This window comes from Garra rufa, chromosome 17, assembly GCF_049309525.1.
Source record: "Garra rufa chromosome 17, GarRuf1.0, whole genome shotgun sequence".
Lineage (NCBI taxonomy): Eukaryota > Metazoa > Chordata > Actinopteri > Cypriniformes > Cyprinidae > Garra > Garra rufa.
In genome coordinates, this window is record NC_133377.1 from 25,987,230 (window position 1) to 26,005,931 (window position 18,702).

Below are 18,702 nucleotides of genomic sequence, written 5' to 3' on the forward strand. Positions count from 1 at the left end.
CTAAAAAATCACAACTTTTCCCGCAACTTTTTAAAAAAGCTGCTGCAAAATCTGGCATTTTAGGCCGCAACAATCACAAAAAAATCCTGTGAAATCCTGGAGGGACTGATATATAGATTGATGGATTGATGGACAGACGAATGGTACAGAACCGAACAAAGACAGACAGATAGATAGACAGACTAGAACAAAGACAGACAGACAGATAGATAGATAGATGGATGAATGGATGGAAGGAATGGAATTGAACGGAACAAACTGGACGGACAGGCAGATGGATGGACAGACAAACAAACAATCAAACGAGCGAACAAACGAACGAATGAGCGAATGGAACAGGATAGAACAGAACAGTACAGAGATGGATGGGACAGAACAGAACAGAGACAGATACATAGATATATAGATTGATGGACGGACGGAACAGAACAGAACAGAACAGAAAAGAACAGAGTGTAACGTATCTGGTCTTCCCTGTCATCATGAACTCTTGCACCACACTTCATGGACTACAATCCCCATAAGCCACTGCACCAATCACTGCACACATCTGTTCCTCATTTCCCACTGATCTGATTGCTGCAAACACCTGTTTCACATTTACTGACTGCATTTAAGCCACTCTCACACACAGCCACCTTGCGAAGTCTAATTGTTCCCATGGTCATTATTCTAAGCGTGTTTCTCTGTATTGGATTACCTGTGTATGACTCTGGACTGTGTACCCCGTTATTGATTCCTGCTGCCTGCCATTTGCGACCACTGCTGGATTATTGAACTGTTTCCCGGATTACCTACGTTGTTCCTGTTTTCTGGCGTTTACTACTACCTGTTGACTATTCTAATAAAGCCTTGCAAATGGATCCGCACGTCTCTGACTTCTCCTTGTGACAGAAGACTTCGCCAAACCAGGATCCAGCGGCTTTTGTTTCACCCCCAGCATCATCATGGACCCAGTCGACCAACTTCTGCTCCTCCGACAAGGTAATCTCCCCATTAAGGAATATGTCCACAGATTCTGTGAGTTGTCACTTAAGTTACCATTTCGTGATGAAGCTTACCTTAAGGACTTATTCCGCCGGGGACTTAATGAGCCAACTAAGTCTATGTTGCCAGGAGGAGGATTTAAATGTTCTGTGGAGGACTATATGCAGTATGCGTCGCTGCTATGCGGCTCTAAGTTACCTGTGGATGTTTTAAAAGAGCCACAGCACAAGAGGTCTGCTAGTCCAGAACCACAGCAGCCACACTTTACCACGGGGTGGCAAAGGTTAATTTCTAGCGTGGAGGACCCACCGCTGCTGTCGGCTCGAGCAGCTGGTCTCCCAACCAGCCCTCCAGTGACTGCGCCGCCAGAGCGCCCTCCAGTGACTGCGCCGCCAGAGCGCCCTCCAGTGACCGCTCGCTCAGAGCCTGCTCTTCCAGAGTCTCCGCTGGAGACGCCCAGCCCTCCTGAATCTCCACTGGGGTCGTCCAGTTCTCCAGAGCCCGCTCCTCAAGAGCGTCGTCCAGAGCCCGCTTCACAAGAGCGTCGTCCAGAGCCCGCTTCACAAGAGCTCCGCTCCACTCCGCTGGTTCAGCCCTGCCTTCCAGACACTCCGCTGGTTCAGCCCTGCCTTCCAGAGACTCCGCTGGTTCCGCCCAACCTTCCAGAGACTCCGCTGTTTCCGCCCAGCCTTCCAGACACTCCGCTGGTTCAGCCCTGCCTTCCAGAGACTCCGCTGGTTCCGCCCAGTCTTCCAGAGACTCCGCTGGTTCTGCCAAGCCTTCCAGAGACTCCGCTGGTTCCGCCCAGCCTTCCAGAGACTCCGCTGGTTCCGCCCAGCCTTCCAGAGACACCGCTGGTTCCGCCCAGCCTTCCAGAGACTCCGCTGGTTCCGCCCAGCCTTCCAGACACTCCGCTGATTCAGCCCTGCCTTCCAGAGACCCCGCTGGTTCCGCCCAGCCTTCCAGAGACTCCGCGGGTTCCGCCCAGTCTCCCAGACAATCCGCTGGTTCAGCCCTGCCTTCCAGAGCCTCCGCTGGTTCCGCCCAGCCTTCCAGAGACTCCGCTGGTTACATCCAGTCGTCCTGAGATTCCTGTCTGCCCGGTTCTGGTCACAGAGCTCAAGCATGGACTGTTCCCACCCACCCTCCCTGCTGCTCCAGTCCTGCCACCTCTGTCTCCTGACAGTCCCTCTACTCACCCCCATCCCACCTTCGTGGCAGAGGACTTGCCGTGGGACTGCCAGTCGCCATCGGTGTCCAGACTGAAGGACCCCTCACCATCACCTCCAGTCTCAGAGTCCTGGACTCCACCTCGGTCCTCCGACCCTGCGGCTCCACCCCGGCTCTGTGCTCCCTCGTCTCCGTTGTCGGCCGTCGGCCCAACAGCTCCTCCGGGCTCCATCGTCTCTCCGGCTCCGCCCCGGTCAGTCGTCACCCCACCTTCGCCTCTGGACTCTACTCCTCCGGCTGCGCCTCGTCACTCCGTCCTGCCGGCTCTGTGGACCTCCTCCCTCCCGTGGGCACAGCCTCGATCCTCTGTCACTCCGGCTCCGCTGCGTACCTCCGGACCTCCATCTCCGCCGGGGTCGCCAGAGCCTTGGGTTCCGCCTTGGCCCTCCGGATCCTCTGTGTCGCCCAGGACCATCGACTCTCCGGTTCCGCCTCGGGCTCCACCGGCTCTACCTCCGTCGGTCGGCCCCATGCAGGAGCCAACCCTTCCTCCTCCATGGCTTCTCCCTCCGTCGGCTCCGCCTCATTTCGTGGTTCCAGTACCACTACATGGACCTGGCCCTCCATCCCTCCCCCTGTTCCGCCTCCGCTCCACCACCCTCAAGATTGTTAAGGTGGTTAGAGCGTCTGGAAGCCGCTCCTTGCGGAGGGGCTATGTAACGTATCTGGTCTTCCCTGTCATCATGAACTCTTGCACCACACTTCATGGACTACAATCCCCATAAGCCACTGCACCAATCACTGCACACATCTGTTCCTCATTTCCCACTGATCTGATTGCTGCAAACACCTGTTTCACATTTACTGACTGCATTTAAGCCACTCTCACACACAGCCACCTTGCGAAGTCTAATTGTTCCCATGGTCATTATTCTAAGCGTGTTTCTCTGTATTGGATTACCTGTGTATGACTCTGGACTGTGTACCCCGTTATTGATTCCTGCTGCCTGCCATTTGCGACCACTGCTGGATTATTGAACTGTTTCCCGGATTACCTACGTTGTTCCTGTTTTCTGGCGTTTACTACTACCTGTTGACTATTCTAATAAAGCCTTGCAAATGGATCCGCACGTCTCTGACTTCTCCTTGTGACACAGAGACAGACAGACAGACAGACAGACAGACAAATAGACAGACAGACTAGAACAGAAACAGGCATGACAGACAGATCTTGCCATCCATGTTTTCCTCACAACTCCTTTTCCTGTCCTTACGGAGCACTAGAATGGATTAAGCTGGCAGAGGCATTTTTTGCCTGACGATAATCAGTGGAAATCCTTTTGTTATCCCTTTACTCCTAAATTAAAAGCAAACTGCTTAATGCGGCACGAGATGAGATTTTGCCATTCTAAACCCCTCAGGGAACCCGACACAAAAGTGAAGTCACAGCAACCCAAGCCCGTTGTCAGATGACAGAAAATTAAAGGGAGCAATATTGACATTTTCCATAAGCTTGATAGGCCTAAAGTTCACTCTAACGGCATTGTAACCCAATTATCCTGATTAGAGAAGAGCTGTGCACTTCTCTCTGTGGACTGCAGAGGAAGAGTCCAAGGAAGAGGCTGTTGTATTGAAAAGACAAAACAGAGGAGGGGGAGACAGGCAACTGACAACTGACACTGAAAGACATTATAAAAAGAAGTTAAAAAGCCTGCTGGGTGAAGCATCTGAAAGACATCAATACAAAACGGACTGACTGCAAAGTTTGTTTAATGCTCAGAACAAAACCACATACAGTATCTCCTCCAACACATAATTCCCTAACCACTCATTGATTGTTTTCTGCTGAATAGTCCTTCTGGTTGCCTTGAAAATCTTGCAGTTCTCAGTCTCAACAGCAGAACAATTTTATGTTCTCTTTAAAATGATGCTGGCATGAGAACCATTTTTGATCAAAATGCATTGTTCCATAATGAGCTGCCTGTTTGGAGGACTATGCGATGGACTTTTTCACAGGTTTTTGCTTATGAGTTCAGTGGAGTCAGAAAAATATTTCATTTTGCTGTAGAGCAAAGAAATCTGACCTTTGCACAAAGGAGCTTCCATAGTCATTAGCCCCTTTCACACATAGTCTTTACTGCTAAATTAGCGTTTAGAAATCATGTGTAAAAAGGACCTTTCCAAAAATACCAGTAAATCAGTTCTGGCAGTTTTCCGGCTAGAGAAGTTGTATCATTACCAGAAAAATTACGGGTGTGACGCTATGTGTGAACAAAGAATAGGATCACTGTTATGAGTTAGAGCTGCTTTTAATTGTATAATGCCTGACTATAACACTGTGTCTTGGAATTTGTTTGTACAAGTTTGAGGAGGTTCTTTCCATCAGCAATAAAGGTCCTACAGGTCTTTCTCCAGACAGGATGCAGATGCTTTTATCTCTTTTATAGCACAAACTTGTCTTTTGACTCTCTTAAGAGAACCGTGCCTCAATACGCACTTTATTACAGCTTTGCAAAATACACCGAAACGAATTACGGATAAAACATTAAGAATGAATGATACATTTTGAGCATGGATATGCAAGAGCATCTTCAATCATCTATTTGGGGAATAAATATGTATTAATATCTCTGTTAGCACTGTATCACTGACGCAAAACTTTTTTTTACAAGTAAGACAGAACGAGATGTTGAAGTTTATTTCCAAATGAGAAGCTCAAGCAGTACTTTAATCACGAGGATTCAGTTAATGTCTCTCCCTGGCATTTGCAATAGAAGCACTGAAGCCGAATACATTAAAAATGTACAAGACATGCCCTGTAAGATATAGCTTGCAACAAAGAGACCTTAAAAATACAGTTTTAATATCTATGCTAATGACAAAGCCTTCCTCTACAGTGAAAAAAAGAAATGAACAAATGGTGGAAAACGAGACGGTCGTGCAAATTTTGCCAGCTAGATCGACGGGGATCAACATATTGAACAGTTTTTCACAGCCGCAATTAAAGTTTAGAATACATTATGAATTACGAATGATATGAATGATGGTCTCGCATGAATAATTGATTAGGCGATTATACATTCATAAAGCATGTCATCATATACTGGGAGTCATGTGACTGGGCTGCAACTCCCTTCAGAAAGATGATTTATCAATCTGTGCCTTTGGCTATAATGAATATGTACTAGCATGCAAATCAGCAATCCGACATATTCGCAAAGCATAATTTTTATGAGGTAAGCAACATGTTTAAAGAAACTCTGCACTGTATATTTAAATGTTATTTAAAAAATAAAAATACATATATTATTCATATAATCATGAAATAAACGAATCAGCTCTAGTAAAGTAGTAATAGTAGTAATAATAATAATAACAAAATCTCATCCAACATAAGCTAGAGCAGGGGTTCTCAACCTTTTTTATGCCGGGGCCCACCTCCTTCTCGGGTCAATTTTGTAAGGCCCTCCTATGCCTGACATTTCCTCTAAAAGTGTTTATTTTTTAAAACTTTTTTATTAACCAAAACGTTTGTTTTGCCTTTTTATTCTTCTACTGCATGTTATAAAAAAAAAACTCAAACAAACAAACTTTAAATTAAAGCTGAATTTAAAAGAAAACCCTCTGCTGAGTTCTAACTTTTTGACATATTGACATTTTGTACATATATATATACACACACATACAGATTTAAAGCTACTGAATTCTTTAATTCAGACATTCTTTACAACTTCAGAGTCCTTTTTTTTCTTAAGTAAGTGAACCTGCCAAACAGAACAACAGGGAGATGCCAAAAGACCACTCACTAAACCTGTCCCTTTGAACTGGACAGACTGAATATCAACGGTTTGTATCCATTACAAAATAAACATACAAATGAAAAATACAGCAAATACATTCTAAATCTGTTGATGCTGGTGCTCATATGTGCATAAACACCACTGACCCTCACAAGATCCACCTCTATGGGTGAGCATTTATTATAAAACACTCACAGGACCTTCATTTTGACATCTATGCAAATATTTTGAAATTTCACGCAAAAATTCTATGGATCAGAGCCCCGAAAGCATGAATAGTTTGTGAATCAATAGCGGACTAATGCATGCCTAGACTCCGATATAGGTGTGTCATACATTACGCGCAAGTTACTATTACTCAGATCGTCTTTACCTTCACATTAGCGCAAGGGTTTGTTTCATGCAGCAAATAGATAAAGTAGAGACCTGTTTTCCCACGGGGGTATGGATCGTGGTTTTCACGCGCTCCACCACCGCTCCATCATGAGTACAATTCACGCCAACTGTCCGTAATATCACTGCATATTAAGCAAGAATTCACATGTTAAACATATTTAATAAGCTACTAAATATATTGTAGAAGCCTACTTTTTTGTACAGCTGCTTTGCAAATAAACTTGAATTGAATTGAATTGAATTTAGCTAGCTTGATAGAGATGGATCACGCAAATCAGAAAGAATGTGAAGGCTATTATCACGGCAATAGACATGAGCGGTAAATTATAGTTCACAAGGAATTAGTTTGTGGCTTCTAGATACTGAGTATTTTTAGGTGAACAACACTTATTCACACACAATCGCTGTCAATAATGCATTAAAACAAATGTAATGGTATCCGATTTAGAATGAGCAGAAATAACTACGATGAAAACGTAGTTATTTTCATTACAAACTTTGCACTGCAAAAAGCAGAAATTATAGGCTACTCTTTAATGCTGACAATGTTATTAGCTTGGCATGTGGTAGGAATAAAGTTTGCACAGTAGTGTTCCAAACTCTCCTGTTATTATATATATTTTTATTTTAATACATGTTATGAACAGGACTGTTATATTTCAAACATACAGATTTTTTTTTTTTTTTTTTTTTTTTTTTTTTTTGACGCGGAGCGGTGTTTCTGATTTCAGTGAGCGAGGAGTGGAGCGGGAGCGGGAAATAATGAACCCGGAGCGGAGTGATTATTAAATGCACGGAGCGCGGAGGGGAAATTGTTGCCGCTGCAGGCTCCACTCCGCTCACATACTCTGGTCCCTTGCAGGTCTCTGATGACGCTTGCGTGCAGCAGTTGGAAGTTTTGAGCCGCCGTTCAGTCTGTATTTAACAGTGCGATGAGGCTTGCTGCGCCGAGTCCAAAGCAATCAGTCACAGAATACGAAAGAGGCTTGCTGTGATCATTTTAGAATAATATTTAAATTAATTTTAAGCCATCTCGCGGCCCACCGGTTGAGAATCCCTGAGCTAGAGTGTCTGTCAAGTTCATCCATCACACCAAACTCCCCTTATTTTATACGACAAGAGTACTAATTTATTATTAGACATTATAATCATTATAATAATTTAAAACAACATTTTAGTAAACAACAATTAGTAAATGTTAAAATCAATATTATAAGTCTGGGTTACTTTTGTCCCAAGCACTTTACTAGTGACTATCCTGAACTGGCAAAAAACATCAATTTATATCAAGATAAAAAAAGTCAATGTCCTAAAAAACAAACAAATAACTTAATACATAATACAATAAAACACACAATGGTATGGAAGCTTGTTTCCGCCACTAAATAAAAACAATTACTTAAGAAAAGGTTACCGTGAAAATTTCTCTCTATAAACTTACAATTATGCCTTATTTCTCAGAATCACTTGATGTAAACTTGCAATTGTGAGAAATAAAGTCAACACTTTTTTTTCTTAGAATTGTGAGATATATTCTGACTTAATTCTGAAAAAAAGTTGAAATTGAGAGTTTATATGTAACAGTTTTGACTTAACTTGCAATTCTGAGAAAAAAAGTTGGAAGTGCGAGTTTATCTCACAATTCTGAGAAAAAATTTGAAATTGCGAGTTTATATCTCACAATTCTGACTTAACTTGCAATAACTCACAATTCTGAGAAAAAGTCGGAATTGCGAGTTTATATCACAATTGTGACTTAACTCGCAATTCTCTGAAAAAAAGTTGGAAGTGTGAGTTTATATCACAATTGTGACTTAACTCGCAATTCTCTGAAAAAAGTTGGAAGTGTGAGTTTATGTCTCACAATTGTGAATTAGTTCGCAATAACTCATAATTCGGAGAAAAAAAGTTGTAAGTGTGAGTTTATCTCACAATTTTGACTTAACTCCCAATTCTGAGAAAAAAAAGTTGGAATTGCGAGTTTATATCTCACAATTCTGAATTAACTTGCAATAACTCACAATTCGGAGAAAAAAAGTTGTAAGTGTGAGTTTACATCACAATTGTGACTTAACTCGCAATTCTCTGAAAAAAGTTGGAAGTGTGAGTTTATATCACAATTCTGACTTAACTCGCAATTCTGAGAAAAAAGTTGAAATTGAGAGTTTATATCTCACAATTCTGACTTAACTCCCAATTCTGAGAAAAAAAGTTGGAAGTGCAAGTTTATATCTCACAATTCTGACTTAACTCGCAATAACTCACAATTCTGAGAAAAAAAGTTGGAAGTGCAAGTTTATATCTCACAATTCTGACTTAACTCGCAATAACTCACAATTCTGAGAAAAAAAGTTGGAAGTGCAAGTTTATATCTCACAATTCTGACTTAACTCGCAATAAATCACAATTCTGAGAAAAAAAAGTTGGAAGTGCAAGTTTATATCACAATTCTCACTTAAATCGCAATTCTGAGAAAAAAAGTCGGAATTGAGAGTTTATATCTCACAATTCTGACTTAACTTGCAATTCTGAGAAAAAAAGTTGGAAGTGTGAGTTTATATCACAATTGTGACTTAACTCGCAATTCTCTGAAAAAAGTTGGAAGTGCGAGTTTATATCTCACTAAATTAACTCGTAATAACTCACAATTCGGAGAAAAACTCAAATGGTGCAGTCACAATTATTTACCAGCAACCTACCCAAGGTTTCTTCCTCATGTACTAAAGAGTTCTTAAGTAAGTTTCTTTGTCACTGTTGCCTTTTACTTGCGTACAGCAGGGTTTGTGGGGCAGCAATCTTTGTAAAGCTTCTTTGAAACAAATTGTATTGTGACAAGCTTTATACAAATCAATTAAACTAAACTGAATACATCTGAGGACTTTAGCCTTGGATATTTGTTCGAAGCGCATGATTACCACTGAATGCATTATACAGCTCTGCATTTGCAATTTGACTTTAATTGGAATGTGGCCTTTGTGGGCAGCTTCCCATTCTTTAGACTACTGCCTGAGGTTATATAAAGATACTGATATATCCTCATGTTTCACAACATCTAGACCTCTAGCAAATAAATTCCTTCCATACACAAAGTCACTACTTACAATGTGATTACCACAGTACAAATAGACATTCTTAATCTATTCAAATCTTGACTATGAAACAAACCATCTGTGTGAGTGCTTTACCGGCAAACTCCAAGGTGCTTAACATCTCAAACGTCATGCCTGCTCCAATGGAGATGTAATACTGATTTATCACAGCATAATCTCAACCATACAAAAGCAGCACCTTGTCTGGCATAATATGTGTTAACACTCAAGTTAAGCGATTAACTTCACGTTAACAGTAAGTACGTGTCAGGAAGATGCCCTGTGGTCCCTGTATGAGAAAAAGCATAATGTGTGATCAGATAACGTAATTCTTAATGCAACCCATTGAACAGGCTTGACTCAACTCATAAACGTCACCGTATATGATTAATAGCACTATAAGAGAAAGATCGGATGCTGCAGGAGACTTTACCAGCGGAAAGATTCATCTTAAGAAATAGATTAAAGAAAGCAAGGTGGAAAATAGTTGGCTCGCTTTCAGCGGTTCCGCATTGGCTTTAACATATTTCTCCTTGAACAGATCTGTGAGGTTACTGTTTAAAGCAAACATATTGGAAGTACTTTAAAAGTTTTAAACCTAGGCTGTGTAATTGCAGTGCCACCAGTTTCAACAAATGCAATTGAAAAAATAAATAAACTCTCGTCGGTCATTGGTCAAGCCACGCAGATCAGAGGGTCAGAGGGAGTTCAAGTCGTGCTGTTATGTCTCTTGTGTGTAACACACTTGTTTACTCTAACCTCTGGCCCTAATTGTTGCCTAGAAGGTCCATTTGTCCTTATTTTCAAAAAGGACATTTGTTTTTTTCTTTTGCAATGTAAAATCGATAGTTGTGATGGATGGGAGGGAAAACTAAGGCCTGTGTTACTGTCAAGTGATTTTGATTAATACATCGCCTTTGTCTACCTCCCCTCAAGTGGAAGGTATGCTTTTAATCCAAAACTAAAAATACTCTCAGCTTCTCCAGGTGCTACAGTACAAAGATACAAACTCATCGGGATGAAAAAGGTGGCAAAAATTAAAGGGATAGTTCAGTCAAAAATGAAAATTCTGTCATTAATTATTCACCTTCATGTCGTTCCAAAATAGTAAGACCCTGTCTGACCCTGCACAGACAGCAATGCAACTGACATGTTCAAGGCCTAGAAAGGTAGTAAGGACATCATTAAAATAGTCCATGTGAAATCAGGGGTTCAACCGTAATGTTATGAAGCTATAAGGATACTTTTTGTATGTATTGTGGTACTCTTGTGAATGTGCATCGAAGACTGACATGGTAGAAAATAAATTGTTGAATAAAGTCGTTATTTTTTTTTTATATTTTTTTTTTTGAGCACAAAAAGTATTTTTGTAGCTTCATAACATCTCGGTTGAACCACTGATGTCTCATGGACTATTTTATCTATGTCCTTACTATCGTTGCTGTCTATGCAGGGTTAGAAAGCTCTCAAATTTCACCAAAAATATCTTATTTTGTCTTCCAAAAACGGTTTGGAATGACATGACGGTGAGTAATTAATGACAGAATTTTAATTTTTGGGTGAACTATTCCTTTAATGATGTTTACTACCTGTCATATAATGGAACGTAAAAAAGAATAAGATGACATTGTCTTTTTCCAACAGAATTTTTATAGATATCACAGTAATATTGCTATTTTGAATCCTTTAGGCCATAATAATTGTGTATTGAAAATCTGATAATGTATCAGCCCTAATCGTGCCTCGTGCCAACTTCGGGCAAGAAGCATGTTGTCCGCACATAAATCCGCAAATGGATGTAGTAACTCAGTTTGGACTTGATACTTGATTTCCAGAACTGATTAGTTTTCTAGCACTGGACAATGCAACACAGACTGCAACAGAGAATATTGTGGGGACACAACCTCCTGGTTGAGGGTAGAGCAATATAAATAAATAAATTTGAACAGAAGAAGCCATGATAAATGCAGTTATTATTTTTTTTTCAATTAATGTGAAAAATGGCCGGTGACCCCTCATGACCAGATAAAAGTGTGGAGTCACTAGCAAACCTCCGAAAGTTCTCCATTATTATAATTGCCATTTTGTTTATGCCCCTGTGTTGTGACATGCATGGCTAACTTCCAATTGATGCCGCTTCAGCCCACTCTGTCTACGTCTGATGAATGCTTTATTGCCGAGGAGTCACTTACTGACGCTGGTGAGCAAGATACACTGAGAGATACAATCAAGAAACACTGAAACATGACAATAGCAGCACTAAATCACTCCAAATGCTCTCGGCAGGAGCCAGCCAAGCTGAATTGTGAAAGCGACTGTGAAGGAAGTTTGGCGTGGCAAACCGCCCCTGTCCTGGAGTTTATTAGCTCTAGGAACCAAAATGGAAACGTGACCTCTCTGCACAGAAACACGATGACTCTTTGTGTGTTTCCAGGGAAACAGCAGGAACCAATTACTCTGTCGTAATCAGGCTCGATTTGGCCAACCAAAGAAGTGACCATGGCCGTACTGGAGTAAACAGAAGTTCACATCATCATTCACTCACCCTCATTGTATTACTTCAAAATTATTACTATTTTTAAACAATAATAATTGTGACAGCCTTAGTCTTCAATCATATGCATTACATTAAGAATGAGCCTGGATATTCTTCCACTGAAGAATACAATCATACAAGCTTAAATAGATGAAAAGACGTGAGGGAGAGTAAATAATGATAGACGTTTAATTTTGAGGTGAAGTGTCCTTTTCACTGTTTGAACCCCTCTGATTTATTCCCCATAAAAACAGGTTCATCATTAAAGGCATTTCTGTCATCTGGCTGACAGTCAAAGTGACCACGTCAGCATTATCTTTCTTTCGAATCAGCAATATGTCCATGTGGTGTGCCATTTGGTAATGAATCAAGAGAATAAAAGTTTAAATGAATGAAAACAGCTGACAACGTACCAACACACCTTGGCAGAGGTGCGCTCCACATGCGCCGACCCCCTCCCAGGCAAATGATTTCTGGTGCTCCTTCCAGGCGGTAGCCCATATTGCAGGAGAAGGTAAGGGTATCTCCGATGCCAAAGCTGTAACCGTTACGGCGCCCAAAATGTGGCACTCCAGGATCCTCGCATGGCTCCAGATTGTATTCTGGTGGAAACAGAATTTGAAAGATTACACATTGTAAGCAATATTTATTATGGGTAAGGGGTAAACATAATGAACTTGAAAATATGAAAAAAAAAAAAAAAAAAAAAAATATATATATATATATATATATATTTTTTTTTTCTTTTCTTTTCTTTAGTTTTTTTGTTTAGATATGAATTATTTTGGAAGCCCATTTCTGCCACTGAATAAAAAATAAAAAAGGTTATTGTGACGTTTTATCTCACAATTCTGACCTTTTCCCCACAATTTTGAGTTTACATATCGCAAGTCTGACTTCTTTTTCTGATATAAACTTGCAATTGCAAGAAATAAAGTCGCAATTCTGAGGAATAAAGACAGTATTGCAAGATATAAACTCACAATTTTACTTTTTTTCTCAGAATTGCAAGTTAAGTGAGAAATGTGATATAATCTTGAATTTTGAGAAAATATTTTTTTTCCCTCTGAATTGTACTTTATTTCTCAGAATTGTGACTTTATTTCTTGCAATTAAGAGTTTATATTCTGCTTTTTTGACTTTATAACTTGAAATTGCAAGTTTATGTCACAATTTTAAGAAAAAGAAACCAGAATTGCGAGACGTAAACTCTAAATTGCGGAAAAAAGTCAGAATTGCGAGATTTATTTCTCAAAATTGTGACTTTATTTCTTGCAATTAGGAGTTTATATCTTGCTGTTTTAACTTTGTAACTTGCAATTGCAAATTTACATCACAATTCTGAGAAAAAGAAACCAGAATTGCTAGAAACAAACTTGCATTTGTGAAAAAGGGCCAGAATTGTGAAGTTTATATTGTGCTATTCTGACTTTATAAACTCGCAATTGTGAGAAAAAACACAGTCATAATTGCAAGTTTATATCAAACAATTCTGAAAAAAAAAGTCTGAATGTGAGATAAAAAGTCTGAATTCTAAGTCTGAAAAGTTTTTTATTCAGTGGCGAAAATGGGCTACCATAAATGATGCATGGCTCTAATTCTTAAATACGTTTTATTTTTGTTTTATTTTATTTAATTTTTTTGTATTTTCAATTTTTTTTTTAAATAAAACCTTTTTTTTTTAATTCACCATTGGCAATTCTATTGCAAATCGTTTGGGGTTTACAAAAATAATAAGATGTTCAGAAAAAGGATAAGAAAATAGCATGATACTGTAGATGGGTCAAAGACGAGATATACCATTTTGGTGTCCACATAAAAATCAGTTTAAACTGTTTTAAAAAAACATTTGTGAAAATAAAATGTCAAAATATAGGTGAAATAATGTTACATCATCATTCAGCGTAACAGATATATTTATGTACAAATTAAACAACATACTTATTCTGTACTTACTAAAATATGTAGAAGAAGTGATCATACTAGACTTTATTATAATTTAATTGATTAAAAACTTCTTGCTGGCAGATGGGTAAAAACTAGTGGTTCAAAACAGTGACAAAAACCAGGAAGATTTAAAAAGAAATTACAATTAATTAGTATTTGGAAGCTGCAGTATTATCATTAAATAGAATCTTTTATTGTTCTCTTCTAAATATGTCTGACAAGATATTTTAGTAAATGAACAATTGTTACACTGAATGTCATTTATTGGGTATATTCTGTAAATCATGATAAAAATGCATGATTGTTTTGCATTTATTGTTTTTTTTAAATAAGATACATTCTAACGTACAGATAAAAAAAAAAAAACTAAAGCTGTATTAAAGTTTTATTGTTTGATACTTTGACATTTGATCATTTTAGCCTGAGTTGAATAGGACTCAACTACTGTCCCTGTGCTCTTCAAAGGGGCTATTCCCAGAATATCCCTTACCTGAAAATGTGATGTTGAAACCCTCATAGGAAATGGAGAAATCAGATATGAAGCGGAGCTGGGCCTTGAAGTTTCCATAGAGCCCTGCGTTGATAGGCAAAGGCAGTTCTGCACCTGTGAGGCGGGCGAGCGGTTGAACAAAACTCCCATTTTCAGTGATAAGCAGATAGTCGTGATGATCCTCCAGGTGGAAGGTGTTAAAGTTGAACTGAACGCCTATTGAGGAAACAAGACCAATGCACAAATGAACCAACTAATAATATGGTTCAAGTTTGTAGTTAACCTCTGACACGACTGTCTGGTGGAGCTTGGAGAAGGAAAAAAGACCAGACAAAAAAGACTAAAAGGAATGATCAAGCATTTAGGGTCAGCTTCATAATATGAGACAGGAGGGACTTGTGGGTCCCACTAAGGGTATAGCCCTACTCATTAGGCCCAGGAGAACGGAAGTCCAATCATTAAAACTTTTTTCTTGGGCCCTGTGAATTTAAGCAACGGCCCTTGGCTGAGGCCACGTAGAACAAAGAAAAATTTGATACTGACCCTTTTTTCGCCTTTTTGTCAGAAAGAGAAAAATGTATTTTTAGTTCCAACTGATCTGTCCACTAAACATAATGGCCTTCAAAATTGATATGCATTAGCAGCCGTGGGAAATTAAAATTCAGAGGAACTTTCATTATTCTGACCTCAAAGGTTGTATAATGATATTTCAGAGTAGGGCACGGACAAGTACCTAAATCTGTATTCATGACAGTTTGTACCTTCGCCTGGCTTTAGCTAGACTATGCGATAGACTCTTGAAGCTTGCTTTTCAATTTGTATATTAGTCTTGAGCATTTGGCCTTTCAAAATGAATCCTTATATAACTTTCATTATATGTAGGCATATCAATTGCTGCTTTACCTTTGCCATGGCTGACCTCCACAGTCCAGGTGCAGTTAAGGGAGCTGGGGTAGACCTCAGGGTATCCCGGGGACAGGATGGTGCCTCCCGGTCCTCGAACATCACCACCGCAGAGTGCTAAAGGGCAAAGGGAGTGTAGTACTTACTTAAACAGACCTTTCACTTAAATTCAATATATGTAAATGGACCTACACAACCACAAAGGATTTCACTCTTCTATCAGCCCATATACTGGGCTTATCGGTTAACATGTCAAAGGTGAGTTAAAGGATTAGTTCACGTCTTTCTTTCCAAAGTCGAAATGAAATTAGGGTTCTGAGAAAAAAATTCCAGCATTTTGAAAGTTGAAAGTCTAAATAACAGTTTCAATGCAGCTTCAAAAGCCTCTAAACAATCCCTGTTGAGGAATCTTTTGCAGCAAAACGATCTATCATTTTCTTAAAAAAAAAAAAAAACATTTTTATAGTTTTTAACCACAAATTCTAATCTTTCACTAACTAGACTTTACAGATTACATAGTCACGTTGGAAAGGTCATGCGTGGCGTAGGCGAAAGTTCTAACCTAGTGTTTACAAAGCGAACATGCATGGAAGTCAAACGACTTTTATAAAAAAAAAAAAAAGGTAAAACAATGATGTCAATTGATGACAATTTTGAAGTTTAAAATTTGATTTTCTCGCCCTACCCTACCTATTTGAACCAGAGTACACAAAGGAACTAACCACAAGCAACTTTTCCAACGTGATTGCCCAATGTGTGAAGTCACGTATACTCAGCACAGAGCTACTGCAAGACAAGCATTGTACTGATATAAATTTGGATTTTAATTAAGAAAATGATTGATTGTGTAGAGCCCTTTGAAGATGCACTAAAACTGCAATGTTGACCTTATATGGACATCCACTATATGAAGAAAAATCCTGGAATGTTTTTTTTCTTTTCCCGAAAACCTTAATTTCTTTTGACTGAAGAAAGACAGACATGAACATCTCAAACTATGTTATGTAGGAACTAATCCTTTAACAACCCATCAGTCTGTGCCATCTAGAGTTTTATGACAAAACTTGCCTTTTGAACTTTCTATTCATTAAAGAATTCTGGAAAAAAAATGTATTAGGTTTCCAAAAAAGTCAACACCAACTCAACATATTAGAATGATTTCTGAAGGACTGGCGAAATTCAGCTTTGCAATTTTATACAATTTTGAATATTATTTCATAATATTGCTGTTTTGACTGTGTTTTTTGACCAATAACTGCTGCCACAGTGAGCATAAAAGACTCTTTTAGAAACATTTTAAAAACTGTACAAAGCCAAAACGTTTGATCCATAATACATGTGTATCCACTTTTCCACTTTATTACCATTCAAAGCTTTCCATTACCAGCAATATTATCAGGATTTGAGTGATAAAGCTGTTATAATGTATCAAAATCTTAAAAATTGACCTGGGTGAAAAGAAGAAGCCAATAAAAAGATCCTCTTTTTAGATCCAAAGGCATTCACTCTATAGTTTTCATATATATGTCCCTGGACCATAAAACCAGTCATAAGGGTCAGTTTGAAATTGAGATTAATACCATCATATCATCAGTTATATCATGAATAATCTAAAAGCTGAATAAATGAACTTTCCATTGATGTATGGCTTGTTATGGTAGGACAATATTTGTCCGAGATACAACTATTTGAAAATCTGAAATCTAAATATTGAGTTGAATAAAGTTGTCCAAATGAAGTTCTTAGCAAGTTCTTAAATTTTTATATATCCATGGTAAGACATTTACAAAATATCTCCATGGAACATGATCTTTTCTTAATTTCCTAATGATTTTGGCATAACAGTAAAACTGATCATTTTGACCTATACAATGTTTTTTTTTTTTGCCTATTGCTACAAATATACCCGTGCTACATAAGACTGTTTTTCTGGTCCAGGGTCACATATATACAAAATGCCTTGTATAATTCCATCCATCTAACCATTTTCAAAACCACTTTTTTATGTAGGGTCACTAGGATGCTGGAGCCTATATTTAAATAAGAAATACTTGTGTAAAATAGAGCATAACAAAAGGAAAAAATAGGTTCTGCTTGAATCAGAGGTATAAACAAAACAGTGTGACTTCTTTAAGAGTCTGAGCTATTTCTTGGAATAGGAAAACACTCATATTGGTTGAAAACATCACGCTCTCTCACCTCATATAATGCATGCTATATTAGTTTCAATACCCATGTGCTTTTTTATTACACACTGCATGGTGCTCAGTGGAGGAAGGATCTACAGTATCACACAGACCTCTGCTACCTGAGATGGAAGTACAGGCAAGTGCATGTCTCTAATGTATGCTACATTTAGAGCCCATGGAAGTGAGATGACTGCACGCAGTAAAAAGTGCCCCTGGATGTCTAATCTGGTAAGCGCATCAGTTCCTATCAGCTGAAGCAGCCTTCACAGCAAATTGCCTCTCAGAGTCCTCCTCAGCTATGGGCTAATGGCCTTGCATTGAATCACATTGTTTCAGTTTAGCTGCCTTCGAGAAGGCAAAGCGAAAGAATGTAATCAAATAGCAGAAGGACAGGCAGCCTAAGGAGCTCTGACGGGGTAAGATATAGGTAACGTCTTTCATCCAATGTTGAACGGAGGTTTCATTGCCAGCAAAAGTCTGCTATTTAGCGCTGTCTTGCTTTAGTAATATGGTCCATTAAGCCCTTTTTGTCACTGACTCCAGATGTAAATCAACACATCACTTTTTTCTTTTACAAACAGTTTCATTCACAGCTCGTTTTTTACTACAAATGTCTCAAGAGACCAACCGTCACAGGTGGGCAGTGGGTGGCTCCACCAGTGGTTCTTTTCACAGACCAATGGTTCTTCGTGGCTGAGGCGGTAACCCGAATCACAGCCGAAAGAAACGGTGGAGCCGATGGAGAAGTCCTGACCATAACGGAGCCCGTTGACTGGAATCCCTGGATCCAGGCAGGAGTAGGCATCTACTGTTACACCTAAGAATAGTGAGACAGATGAAGCTTAGAAAAAAGTATTTTGAGAGCGTTCCAATTACTGTATTTACTGCCTGCTGGTGCTCCATATTAACAAAAGCTGCTTTCAAATGGGAAGTTTTGACACTGTGGAAAGTTTACTGTACACTTACTTTCATACAGGATCTTGAAGCCACTGTTTGAGCGGCTGTTGTCAGTGGTGAAAAGCATGTACAGGTGGTTGCCACTGCTGAATAGGAACTGAGGCACCTGGGTGCCGTTGAACGAGCCAATTAGAGGAGAGAGAAGATTGGGCCCATCATGAAGCTCCAGGAAATCACAATTCAACTCCGTCTGAAATCTGGTTGAAAAAAAGAATAATTAAATATCCTTGCTGGCAAT

General features: G+C 39.4%; 1 protein-coding gene across 1 annotated transcript in view; it reads right to left on the bottom strand.

The window, feature by feature from the left end:
* csmd3b (CUB and Sushi multiple domains 3b) overlaps nucleotides 1-18,702 on the bottom strand; it is a gene marked incomplete at its 5' end in the record, with an annotated part of 285,452 nt that overhangs the window by 213,887 nt on the left and 52,863 nt on the right. The window contains 5 exons of the mRNA XM_073821447.1: nucleotides 12,392-12,580; nucleotides 14,416-14,631; nucleotides 15,319-15,435; nucleotides 18,136-18,324; nucleotides 18,474-18,661. Coding sequence (XP_073677548.1) covers nucleotides 12,392-12,580; nucleotides 14,416-14,631; nucleotides 15,319-15,435; nucleotides 18,136-18,324; nucleotides 18,474-18,661 — 899 coding nt within the window. The remainder of the gene's footprint in view (nucleotides 1-12,391; nucleotides 12,581-14,415; nucleotides 14,632-15,318; nucleotides 15,436-18,135; nucleotides 18,325-18,473; nucleotides 18,662-18,702) is intronic.